Raw genomic sequence first — 12,808 nt, 5'->3', positions numbered from 1 at the left:
GAAGCGAACTATGGGAATACTTTGATTACAGAGCAGATGGGAGGCCAGCCCACCAAAACAACTAAGTAAAAGGTCTTACAAAGCAGTACAGTGCACTTTATTAGGCTACAGATTAAATAAGTGATGAACTTCACAGGGTGGTGAATGTGCAAAGTGATGAGCTTGATGTTCCTTTCCAATATATAACGAAGGTTTTATTCTGGTGACATGATCAATGCTTGGTTGCCATTTGACAAATCTCTTATCCATAATAATCTCATAATTTAGATAGCCTATCTGCGAGTTATTGTCTATAGCTCACATGCCAAGACCAGAGTGGGCACATTTGCTATATAAACGCAACAGTTTTTGACATAACCATCAGTAGAGTTGAAAATACGAACGAAACGCATTTAACTTGTATTTGCGTTCGGTACTGTCATGGTCGTCCTCCTCTTCATCTGAAGAGGAGAGGCGAGATGGATCGGAAGACCAAAATGCGGCGTGGTAAGTGTCCATGGTAAATCTTTAATAAAGAAAGTACTGACACTGCATACAAAACAATAAACAAATGACGACCGTGAAGCTACAAATTAGACCTGTGCAGACACAAGCCACTGACATAGACAATCACCCACAAACAAACAGTGAAACCCAGGCTACCTAAGTATGATTCTCAATCAGAGACAACTAATGACACCTGCCTCTGATTGAGAACCATACTAGGCCGAAACATAGAAATCCCCAAATCATAGAAAATCAAACAGACTGCCCACCCAACTCACGCCCTGACCATACTAACTAAATACAAAAACAAAGGAAATAAGTCAGAACGTGACAGGTACATGGCCATTTAACGTCAAAAGTTATTTTTATGTGCACTACATCATCAAATAATCAAAGCTTGATGATGAGTTGGTTATTTGAATCAGTTGTTTAGTGCATGGGGGGACACTGCTGTAGAGTAAGTGTCTATGGTAGACAATTGCAGTATAGAAGGTTCAGCAGAAATTAGATATTTTATTTGTTCTACCCGTTATCAATATATTGTTCAATGTTAAAAAAAATCTGTATTGAAAAAATCTGGGATTGTGTGTGTGTGTGTGACAGCACTATTTCTGACTCACTCTCTCTCTCTCTCTCTCTCCTCGTTCTCTCTCCTTCCTTTCGATGTGTTTTTTTTTTCAATCTAAATTATGTGGTTAGCCACTGATGTTGAATGTTCGGTAGGCTATTCACTCAAATGTGACAGGATTCAAAACTTATTTTATACTTGTTTATTGCATTGAATAAAACCTTATAGTTTGGTAATTAACATTTTATGTTGGTTGTTATGCATTATAAAATAAGGTCAGTCCATTGAAAGATTCCCCTTTATATCTCATAAACATGGGTATGTTATTGGCAATAGGTTAAAGACATCACTTTTCAAAGAGGACTCCGATGTTCAGAAGGAGCCTACTGCTTCATGGTCAATGTCCTCTGTGGTTGTAATGAAATTCATTTTAGTCTGACTTGTGATCACCCCTGCTCCAATCAACATTATTGCTGCTCATGGTTATCTCTATTGCAGCTTTGTAACTTTCATAAAGACTGTGGTAGAAACGTATACACTCTTTATAAAATAGTACTATGACATGAAAAATACCATTAGTCCTATTTTTGGTACATTCTTGGATTTATTGTTGTCCTCCATTTAGGCTGTTTGGAAGACTTGTAGTATATCATTTATTTACCCAGACGAGCACCACATTCCCACTTAAATATTTGGTATACCTGTTTTCTTTACCCTCTCTATTGCAGTTTAGTAGACTTAGTACTGTTAGTTTGTGTTTTTAAAAAAAGTTTATTGCTTTGCAGCATTTTTGAGTATGTGTGTGTTTTTTCCCTGACTCTTCCAGAAAAGGGAGACTTCCTGGCTCTCGACCTGGGTGGGACCAACTTCCGGGTCCTGCTGGTGAAGGTGTCTGACAACGGGAAGCAGAAGGTGGAGATGGAGAACCAGATCTATGCCATTCCTGAGGAGCTGATGAGGGGCAGCGGCGAAGAGGTGAGAGGAGAAGGGGATGTTCATTTCAATGGACATCAGGAATGACCTAAATTCACACAGCAAATCCATGCAATGGGCCAGATGCTTGACCTTTGACCTTATTACTGTGACCGCTTAAAGGGCCAATCGGGAGTTTAAACAAAAACAAAGCAACAACTCCACCACTGTTTCTGTAAAAAGTTGAGGGATGGGGCTGGAGAAATGTAATTAACACACAGACCTATGGATGTAAGGACTGACCCTCCATGATATCAAAATTATAGTTTTAACTATGTTATGAGGCTGTAACTGGTTTGTTTACATTTACTTTGTTTACAAACATTGGTATAAAACAGTTTTCTATTTTGGGTTCTGATGGGGTACGAAACTAATAAGCTCATGAGTTATATTCTTCAAGAATCAACAGATACATAAAAATAATGTTTTATACATGAATGATATGTATGTAGCAACTGCTGATTGTCCCTTTAAACACTGCCTCATCGTTCAGACCAAGCAGTATCAATGTCGGTAGGTCTGATTTATGACATTTGTATAACATCGCTAACTTTGATGCTGGGAAGAACATCTGGTTCTGGAATAGGGGTTTCATAGATATTTCTAATTCGAACTGTGTTGGGTAAAGACAACATTCGGGGTGTTCAATAAGAGTTGAGGTTGGTAATGGCTTTTATGTCATATATGTAATATTTGACCATAACATCATAATTTCGCTTAAATTAGAGAAAAATGGGGTGGGAAAAACCATAGATCATATCAATGAACTGAAGGGGTTACTAGCACATTGACCAGTTTGCTGCTGTATGTTAACACCCCTCTGTTTCGCCCTTAGCTCTTCGACCATATTGCTGAGTGTCTTGCTAACTTCATGGAGAAGCTGGGGATCAAGAACCAGAAGCTTCCTCTGGGCTTCACCTTCTCCTTCCCCTGCCAGCAGACCAAACTGGATGAGGTGAGGAATAAGGAGGTTCACTATTGAGGACCGCATTTGAAATTTAAAGAGAAAAACAGAACTCTGATTTGGAGGTTTGAGCCTTCAGAATGATCCAGAAGTTGTCATTGTCTGTGTGCGTGCGTGTGTATGTTCATGCAGAGTATTCTGGTGTCATGGACCAAGGGCTTCAAGTCGCATGGGGTGGAAGGGAGAGATGTGGTCAGCCTTCTGAGGAAAGCCATCATAAAGAGAGGGGTGAGTCAGTGGAAAATGAATGGGCCAAGGTTATGCACCAGTGGCAGCACTCTTTGTGCCTACCACCTTGCCACATCATGCCTTTTTCCTTCCATACAGATAATGTATGGCCTCCTAGCAAACTCCCAGACACTGTGTGCTACAAAAGTAATCTGACCTATATAGGTTATGCTGAAAGTATAACATGAAGGCTTCAGGCCAGCAACATTAAGATGAACTGAAACCTAGTGTTTATTCAAGTTTAGAAAGAGACCATCACACTCAACCCACCAATATCAAGAAAAAAGATACGCCATACAAATATACAGTACCAGTGAAAAATTGTATAATAGTGAAGACATCAAAACTAGAAAATAACACACATGGAATAATGTAGTAACCAAAAAAGTGTTCAACAAATCAAAATATATTTTAGATTCTTCAAAGTAGCAATCCTTTGCCTTGATGACAGCTTTGCACACTCTTGGCATTCTCTTGACCAGCTTCACCTGTAATGCTTTTCCAACAGTCTTGAAGGAGTTCCCACATATGCTGAGCACTTGTTGGCTGCTTTTCCTTCACTCTGCCGTCCAACTCATCCCAAACCATCTCTATTGGGTTGAGGTCGGGTGATTGTGGAGGCCAGGTCATCTGACACAGCACTCCATCACTCTCCATCACTTAGTCAAATAGCCCTTACACAGCCTGGAGCTGTGTTGGGTCATTGTCCTGTTGAAAAACAAATGATAATCCCACGAAGCGCAAACCAGATGGGATGGCGTATCGCTGCAGAATGCTGTGGTAGCCATGCTAGTTAAGTGTGCCTTGAATTTTAAATAAATCACAGACAGTGTCACCAGCAAAGCACCCCAACAGCATCACACCTCCTCCTCCTTGCTTCACGGTGGGAACCACACATGCAGAGATCATCCGTTCACCTACTCTGCATCTCACAAAGACAGGGCGGTTGGAACCAAAAATCTCAAATTTGGACTCATCAGACCAAAGGAGAGATTTCCACCGGTCTAATGTCCATTGCTTGTGTTTCTTGGCCAAAGCAAGTCTCTTCTTCTTATTGGTGTCCTTTAGTAGTGGTTTCTTTAACCATGAAGGCCTGATTCACGCAGTCTCCTCTGAACAGTTGATGTTGAGATGTCTGTTACTTGAACTCTGTGATGCATTTATTTGGGCTGGTAACTCTGCTGCAGAGGAGAAGTTCATTAGAGGTAATTCTGGGGCTTTCTTTCCTGTGGTGTTCCTCATGAGAGCCAGTTTCATCATAGTCGCAAGAACCATCAAGCCCTGCAATTTAAGAAACTTTCAAAGTTCTCTTTGCTTATTTGAGCTATTCTTGCCATAATGTGGACTTGGTCTTTTACCAAATAGGGCTATCTTCTGTATACCACCCCTACCTTGTCACAACATAACTGATTGGCTCAAACGCATTAAGAAGGAAAGAAATACCACAAATTAACTTTTACAAGGCACACCTGTTAATTGAAATGCATTCCAGGTGACTACCTCATGAAGCTGGTTGAGAGAATGCCAAGAGTGTGCAAAGCTGTCAGAGGCAAAGGGTTTGACTTTGAAGAATCTCAAATATAAAATCTATTTTGATTTGTTTTAACACTTTTTTTGGTTAGTACATGATATGTGTTATTTCATAGTTTTAATGTCTTCTTATTATACAATGTAGAAAATAGTAAAAATTAAGAAAAACCTTTGAGTAGGTGTGTTAACTCGACTGGTACTGTATAATAAATCAAGATTTTATAACACAAAAGAGAAATAACAACAAGGTTTTTGTTTTTGCAATTTTTCTATTTTATAACATCACACTCTGAATAATGCTTGTTAGTAGCTGACATGTCTGTGTGACTTTGTTCCCATGCTTAAATAAATGACAGCACTGATGAACCTTGGAGTATTTACCCATTTTGTATGGAACATTAAGTCAAACTCTTCATACTGAGCTTTACAGTAGTTATCCTTTCATGTCTTAAGGTGTATTCAAAATTCGAAAAAAAAAGTCATAGGGCGCAGGTTACCTAGCGGTTACAGCGTTGGGCCAGGTGTACGTAACCCTAAGGTGCCGTACTACTTTGGCTGACCCTATAAAACACATTTTACTGCACCCATTTGGTGTGACAATAAAACATATTTATTTTATAGCCCACTCTGTGATGGGTATTATGGGAATGTGCTGTGTATGTACACGCAGTGCGTTTGGAAAGTATTCAGGCCCCTTAACTTTTTACCGTTGTGGAAATTCTTAAACAGGGACACTCAAAGTACATTTTAAATGAATCATTGTTTGTCAGCGAGCTGGAGAGTTTCCAACAAACTTAATGCACCATAGTGAATGTCTGTCAGAAGCTCTGCTAGGGCAGTCCCAGCAATTGTCTGTGTATGGCTGTGTATAAGACAAGTTATATTTGCATGATTTAGCATAATTAATTCATCATTACCGTTTTGTTTAATTCATAATGCCGACCAATACTGACTGGTTCATAACATGTGACATACCAATACCTCACGAGGCTTCTTCTCTTTAAGCTGAGACCTTGACATATTAAGTTGTCAAAACAAGGTCTAGGCGTACTGCCAAATTGCAGATACTGATAAGGATGAGGATTTGTTCAGTCAGTCACTTGCTGTTATTAGAACAGCACATGTATAAAATGTCCATCGAATTACAGCCTTGTTCTAAAATTGATTAAATACATTTTTTCCCTCATCAATATACACCAAACCATAAGGACAAAGCGAAAACGGGTTACATTCTTTTTATTTTACAAATGTATTAATAATAAAGAGCAGACACCAAATTTCATAATTATTCAGACCCTTTGCTATGAGACTCAAGTGAGCTCAGATGCATCCTGTTTCCATTGATCATCCTTGATGTTTCTACAACTTGATTGTGGTCTACCTGTGGTAAATTCAAATGATATGACATGATTTGGACAGGCACACCTGTCTGTATAAGTTCACACAGTTGACAGTGTATGTCAGAGCAAAAATCAAGCCGGACAATTGGAAGGAATTGTCAGTAGAACTCTGAGACAGGATTGTGTCGAGGCACAGATCTGGGGAAGGTTACCAACAAATTTCTGCAGCATTGAAGTTCGCCAAGAACACAGTGGCCACAATCATTCTTAAATGGAAGAAGTTTCGAACCATCAAGACTCTTCCTAGGGCTGGCTGCACGGTGATCATCTCAAGGATGATCACTGGAAACAGGATGCACCTGAGCTCAATTTCGAGTCCCATAGCAAATGGTTTGAATACTTCTGTAAATAAGGTATTTGTTTTTTACTTTTAATAAATGTGCAAACATTTCTAACAATATTTTTTGTTTTGTCATTATGGGGTATTGTGTGTAGATTGAGGGGGGGGAAATAATTTAATCAATTTTAGAACAAGGCTGTATTGTAACAAAATGTGGGAAAAGTCAAGGGGTCTAAATACTTTCCGAAGGCACTGTATATGTACAGTACCAGTCAAACGTTTGGACACCGTCTCATTCCAGTGTTTGTCTTTATTTGTTTATTTTCTACATTGTAGAATAATAGTGAAGATATCAGAACTATGAACTAACATATGGAATCATGTAGTTACCAAAAAAGGTGTTAAAGAAATCAGTAAATTGTGTATTTGAGTTTCTTCAAAGTAGCCACCCTTTGCCTTGATGAGCACACTCTTGGCATTCTCTCAACCAGCTTCATGGAGGACAGTCCATCATTACATGAAGGTCAGTCAAAATGGTGCTGATAGAGGGCAGCTGTTCTTCTAGCCCCTAGGCAACTTTGCAGTATTTTTATTTTTGTGTTTTTTCTTACATTATTAGGTCAGAAACTTGTTATTACGTACAGTGCGGAATAACTTTTGGATATCAGAGCGGTGGTAACTTACCAGCATTACGATAAGGTATACGATTTCCCGAATCGGATCCTTTGTTCGTACCCACGAGGGCAATAGAACTGTTTCCAAAGGCTGATCCAAAACACCGCTGGCGGAGTAGAGGTACTCAGAGTGGACTTCCAAGTATATTACTCGCTAATGTTCAGTCTCTGGACAATAAAGTTGATGAGCTGAGGGCATGGATTTCCTTGCAGGGAGACATCTGGGATTGTAACATGCTCTGTTTCACAGAAACATGGCTCTCCGTACAGCCAGTTGGTTTCTCAGTTCAACCCGTAGACAGGATTAAATCTCTTCGGGAAGAAGGAGGGCGGGGATGTATGTTTCATGATTAACTACTCATGGTGTGATTATGATAATATACAGGAACTCAAGTTATTTTTTTTCCCCGACCTAGATTACCTCAATCAAATGCCAATCCTATTACCTCCCAAGATAATTCTCTTCGGTTAGTCACAGCCATGTATATTCCCCCTCAAGCCGATACCACGGCAGCCCTCGAAGAACTTCACTGAACTTTATGCAAACTGGAAACCACATATCCTGAGGATGCATTTATTGAAGCTGGGGATTTGAACAAAGCAAATTTTAGGAAAATGCTACCGAAGTTCTATCAACACATTGACTGAAGTACAATGGCTTGTGAAAGTATTCACTCCCTTGGCATTTTTCATATTTTGTTGCCTTACACCTGGAATTAAAATGTATTTTTGGGGGGTTTGTGTAATTGTATTTACACAACATGCCTACCACTTTGAAGATGCAAAATAGTGTTTGTGAAACAAACAAGAAATAAGACAAAAAAACAGAACTTGAGCGTGCATAACTATTCACTCCCTCAAAGTCAATAGTTTGTAGAGACACCTTTTGCAGCAACTACAGCTGCAAGTCTCTTGGTATGTCTCTATAAGCTTGGCACATCTAGCCACTGGGATTTTTGCCCATTCTTCAAGGTACAACTGCTCCAGCTCCTTCGAGTTGGATGGGTTCCTGCTGGTGTACATCAATCTTTAAGTCATACCACAGATTCTCAATTGGATTGAGGTCTGGGCTTTTGACTAGGTCATTCCAATACTTTTAAATGTTTCTCCTTAAACCAATTGAGTGTTGCTTTAGCAGTATGCTTAGGGTCATTGCCCTGCTGGAAGGTGAACCTATGTCCCAGTCTCAAATATCTGGAAGACTGAAACAGATTTCCCTCAAGAATGTCCCTGTATTTAGCACTATCCATCATTCCTTCAATTCTGACCAGTTTCCCAGTCCCTGCTGATGAAAAACAGCCCCACTGCTTGATGCTGCCACCATGCTTCACTGTGGGGATAGTGTTCTCGGGTGATGGGGTGTTGAGTTTGCACCAGACATAGCATTTTCCTTGATGGACAAAAAGCTCAAAGTCAGTCTAATCTGACCAGAGTACCTTCTTCCACATGCTTGGGGAGTCTCCCACATGCCTTTTGGCAAACACCATTTTTTCCCCGTTAAACAATGGCTTTTTCTGGTCGCTCTGTGCAGTGTACAGCTTAAGGTGGTCCTGTGGACAGATACTCCAATCTTTGCTGTGGAGATTTGCAACTCCTTCAGGTTTATCTTTGGTCTTATCGTTGACTCTGTTTAATGCCCTCCTTGACTGGTCTCCGTGAGTTTTGGTGGGTGGGCCCTCTCTTGGCACATTTGTGGTGGTGCCATAATCTTTCAATTTTTCAATGGTGCTCCGTGGGATGTTCAAGGTTTCTGGTATTTTTTTATAACCCAACCCTGATTTGTACTTCTCCACAACTTTGTCCCTGACCTGTTTGGAGAGCTCCTTGGTCTTCATAGTGCCGCTTGCTTGCTGGTGCCCCTTGCTTAGAGGTGTTGCAGACTCTGGGGCCTTTCAAAACAGGTGTAGATATCCTGAGATCATGTGATACTTAGATTGCACACGTGGACTTTAAATAATTATGTGACTTCTGAAAGTAATTGGTTGCACCAGATCTTATTTAGGGGCTTCATAGCAAAGGGGGTGAATACATATGCATGCACCACTTTTCCGTTTTGAATTTGAATTTTCTTTCAACAAATTTTTCACTTCACCAATTTGGACTATTTTGTATGTCCATTACATAAAATCCAAATAAAAATCAATTGAAATTACAGGTTGTAATGCATCAAAATAGGAAAAAACACCAAGGGGGATGAACTTTTGCAAGGCACTGTACCCATTCAATGCTGGTTTGACCAATCGGAATCCATACTTCAATATTTTTTTTATCCCGAGGGCTAGGATATGTTCCGGGTAGCCTCTGAGAATAACATTGAATACGCTGATACGGTGACTGAGTTTATCAGGAAGTGTACAGGAGTGTTATGGTGAGTGAATGAGGACCCAAAAGCGAACTAACTTAAACAGAGCTTCTTTAATAACCAAACATAGGTAGGCTCAGATAGACCGGCAGATTCCGACAGGACAGGACAAGGTTACAGCAAACATGACGATAGTCTGGCTCAGGCATGAAACACAAACAAGAATCCGACAAGGACAGGAACAGAAACAGAGAGAGATATAGGGACCTAATCAGAGGGAAAAAGGGAACAGGTGGGAAACGGGGTGAATGGGTAGTTAGAGGAGACAAGGAACAGCTGGGAGAAAGCGGGGGAGAAAAGGTAACCTAACAACGACCAGCAGAGGGAGACAGGGTGAAGGGAAAGGACAGAGACAAGACACAACATGACAGTACCCCCCCACTCACCGAGCGCCTCCTGGCGCACTCGAGGAGGAAACCTGGCGGCAACGGAGGAAATCCTCGATCAGCGCACGGTCCAGCACGTCCCGAGAGGGAACCCAACTCCTCTCCTCAGGACCGTACCCCTCCCAATCGACAAGGTACTGGTGACCACGGCCCCGAGGACGCATGTCCAAAATCCTGCGGACCCTGTAGATGGGTGCGCCCTCGACAAGGATGGGGGGGGGGGGGGGAAGACGAGCGGGGGCGCGAAGAACGGGCTTAATACAGGAGACATGGAAGACCGGGTGGACGCGACGAAGGTATCGCGGAAGAAGAAGTCGAACTGCGACAGGATTAATGACCCGAGAAATACGGAACGGACCAATGAACCGCGGGGTCAACTTGCGAGAAGCCGTCTTAAGGGGAAGGTTCTGAGTGGAGAGCCAAACTCTCTGACCGCGACAATATCTAGGACTCTTAGTTCTACGCTTATTAGCAGCCCTCACAGTCTGCGCCCTATAACGGCAAAGTGCAGACCTGACCCTCTTCCAGGTGCGCTCGCAACGTTGGACAAAAGCCTGAGCGGAGGGGACGCTGGACTCGGCGAACTGAGATGAGAACAGCGGAGGCTGGTACCCGAGGCTACTCTGAAAAGGAGATAGCCCGGTCGCAGACGAAGGAAGCGAGTTGTGGGCGTATTCTGCCCAGGGGAGCTGTTCTGACCAAGACGCAGGGTTGCGAAAAGAAAGACTGCGTAAGATGCGACCAATAGTCTGATTGGCCCGTTCTGCTTGACCGTTAGACTGGGGGTGAAAGCCGGAAGAGAGACTGACGGAAGCCCCAATCAAACGGCAAAACTCCCTCCAAAATTGAGACGTGAATTGCGGACCTCTGTCCGAAACGACGTCTGACGGAAGGCCATGAATTCTGAAAACATTCTCGATGATGATTTGTGCCGTCTCTTTAGCAGAAGGAAGCTTAGCAAGGGGAATGAAATGAGCCGCCTTAGAGAACCTATCGACAACCGTAAGAATAACAGTCTTCCCCGCTGACGAAGGCAGTCCGGTGACAAAATCTAAGGCGATGTGAGACCACGGTCGAGAGGGAATAGGACGCGGCCTGAGACGGCCGGCAGGAGGAGAGTTACCGGACTTAGTCTGCGCGCAGACCGAACAAGCAGCCACGAAACGACGCGTGTCATGCTCCCGGGTGGGCCACCAAAAACGCTGGCGAATGGAAGCAAGCGTACCCCGAACGCCAGGGTGGCCGGCTAACTTGGCAGAGTGAGCCCACTGAAGAACGGCCAGACGAGTAGGAACGGGAACGAAAAGAAGGTTCCTAGGACAAGCGCGCGGCGACGGAGTGTGAGTGAGCGCTTGTTTTACCTGCCTCTCAATTCCCCAGACAGTCAACCCGACAACACGCCCCTCAGGGAGAATCCCCTCGGGGTCAGTGGAGGCTACTGAAGAACTGAAGAGACGAGACAAAGCATCAGGCTTGGTGTTCTTAGAGCCCGGACGATAAGAAATCACGAACTCGAAACGAGCGAAAAACAGCGCCCAACGCGCCTGACGCGCATTAAGTCGTTTGGCAGAACGGATGTACTCAAGGTTCCTATGGTCAGTCCAAACGACAAAAGGAACGGTCGCCCCCTCCAACCACTGTCGCCATTCGCCTAGGGCTAACCGGATGGCGAGCAGTTCGCGGTTACCCACATCATAGTTACGTTCCGACGGCGACAGGCGATGAGAAAAATACGCGCATGGGTGGACCTTGTCGTCAGAGAGGGAGCGCTGAGAAAGAATGGCTCCCACGCCCACCTCTGACGCGTCAACCTCGACAACGAACTGTCTAGAGACGTCAGGTGTAACAAGGATAGGAGCGGATGTAAAACGATTCTTGAGGAGATCAAAAGCTCCCTGGGCGGAAACGGACCACTTAAAGCACGTCTTGACAGAAGTAAGGGCTGTGAGAGGAGCTGCCACCTGACCGAAATTACGGATGAAACGACGATAGAAGTTCGCGAAGCCGAGAAAGCGCTGCAGCTCGACGCGTGACTTAGGGACGGGCCAATCAATGACAGCTTGGACCTTAGCGGGATCCATCTTAATGCCTTCAGCGGAAATAACAGAACCGAGAAATGTGACGGAGGAGGCATGAAAAGTGCACTTCTCAGCCTTCACAAAAAGACAATTCTCTAAAAGGCGCTGGAGGACACGTCGAACGTGCTGAACATGAATCTGGAGTGACGGTGAAAAAATCAGGATATCGTCAAGGTAAACGAAAACAAAGATGTTCAGCATGTCTCTCAGGACATCATTGACTAATGCCTGAAAGACAGCTGGAGCGTTAGCGAGGCCGAAAGGAAGAACCCGGTATTCAAAGTGCCCTAACGGAGTGTTAAACGCCGTCTTCCACTCGTCCCCCTCCCTGATGCGCACGAGATGGTAAGCGTTACGAAGGTCCAACTTAGTGAAAAACCTGGCTCCCTGCAGGATCTCGAAGGCTGAAGACATAAGAGGAAGCGGATAACGATTCTTCACTGTTATGTCATTCAGCCCTCGATAATCTATGCAGGGGCGCAGAGACCCGTCCTTCTTCTTGACAAAAAAAAACCCCGCTCCGGCGGGAGAGGAGGAGGGGACTATGGTACCGGCGTCAAGAGCTACAGACAAATAATCTTCGAGAGCCTTACGTTCGGGAGCCGACAGAGAGTATAGTCTACCCCGGGGGGGGGTGGTTCCCGGAAGGAGATCAATACTACAATCATACGACCGGTGTGGAGGAAGAGAGGTGGCCCTGGACCGACTGAACACCGTGCGCAGATCGTGATATTCCTCCGGCACCCCTGTCAAATCACCAGGCTCCTCCTGTGAAGAAGAGACAGAGGAAACAGGAGGGATAGCAGACATTAAACATTTCACATGACAAGAGACGTTCCAGGAGAGGATAGAATTACTAGACCAATTAATGGAAGGATTA

The 12,808-nt window shown here is 43.5% G+C and overlaps 1 protein-coding gene across 1 annotated transcript in view; it reads left to right on the top strand.

Annotated features, from left to right (window-relative positions):
- Nucleotides 1-12,808, top strand: part of LOC110536248 (hexokinase-2) — a 103,179-nt gene that overhangs the window by 25,025 nt on the left and 65,346 nt on the right. Inside the window, exons 3-5 of the mRNA XM_090191019.1 lie at nt 1,881-2,029; nt 2,862-2,981; nt 3,123-3,218. Of these exons, the coding sequence (XP_090047145.1) occupies nt 1,881-2,029; nt 2,862-2,981; nt 3,123-3,218 (365 nt within the window). The remainder of the gene's footprint in view (nt 1-1,880; nt 2,030-2,861; nt 2,982-3,122; nt 3,219-12,808) is intronic.

This window comes from Oncorhynchus mykiss, chromosome 11 (assembly GCF_057628025.1).
Source record: "Oncorhynchus mykiss isolate SJ-2025 chromosome 11, ASM5762802v1, whole genome shotgun sequence".
Lineage (NCBI taxonomy): Eukaryota > Metazoa > Chordata > Actinopteri > Salmoniformes > Salmonidae > Oncorhynchus > Oncorhynchus mykiss.
This window is presented reverse-complemented; position numbering and strand designations above follow the sequence as displayed.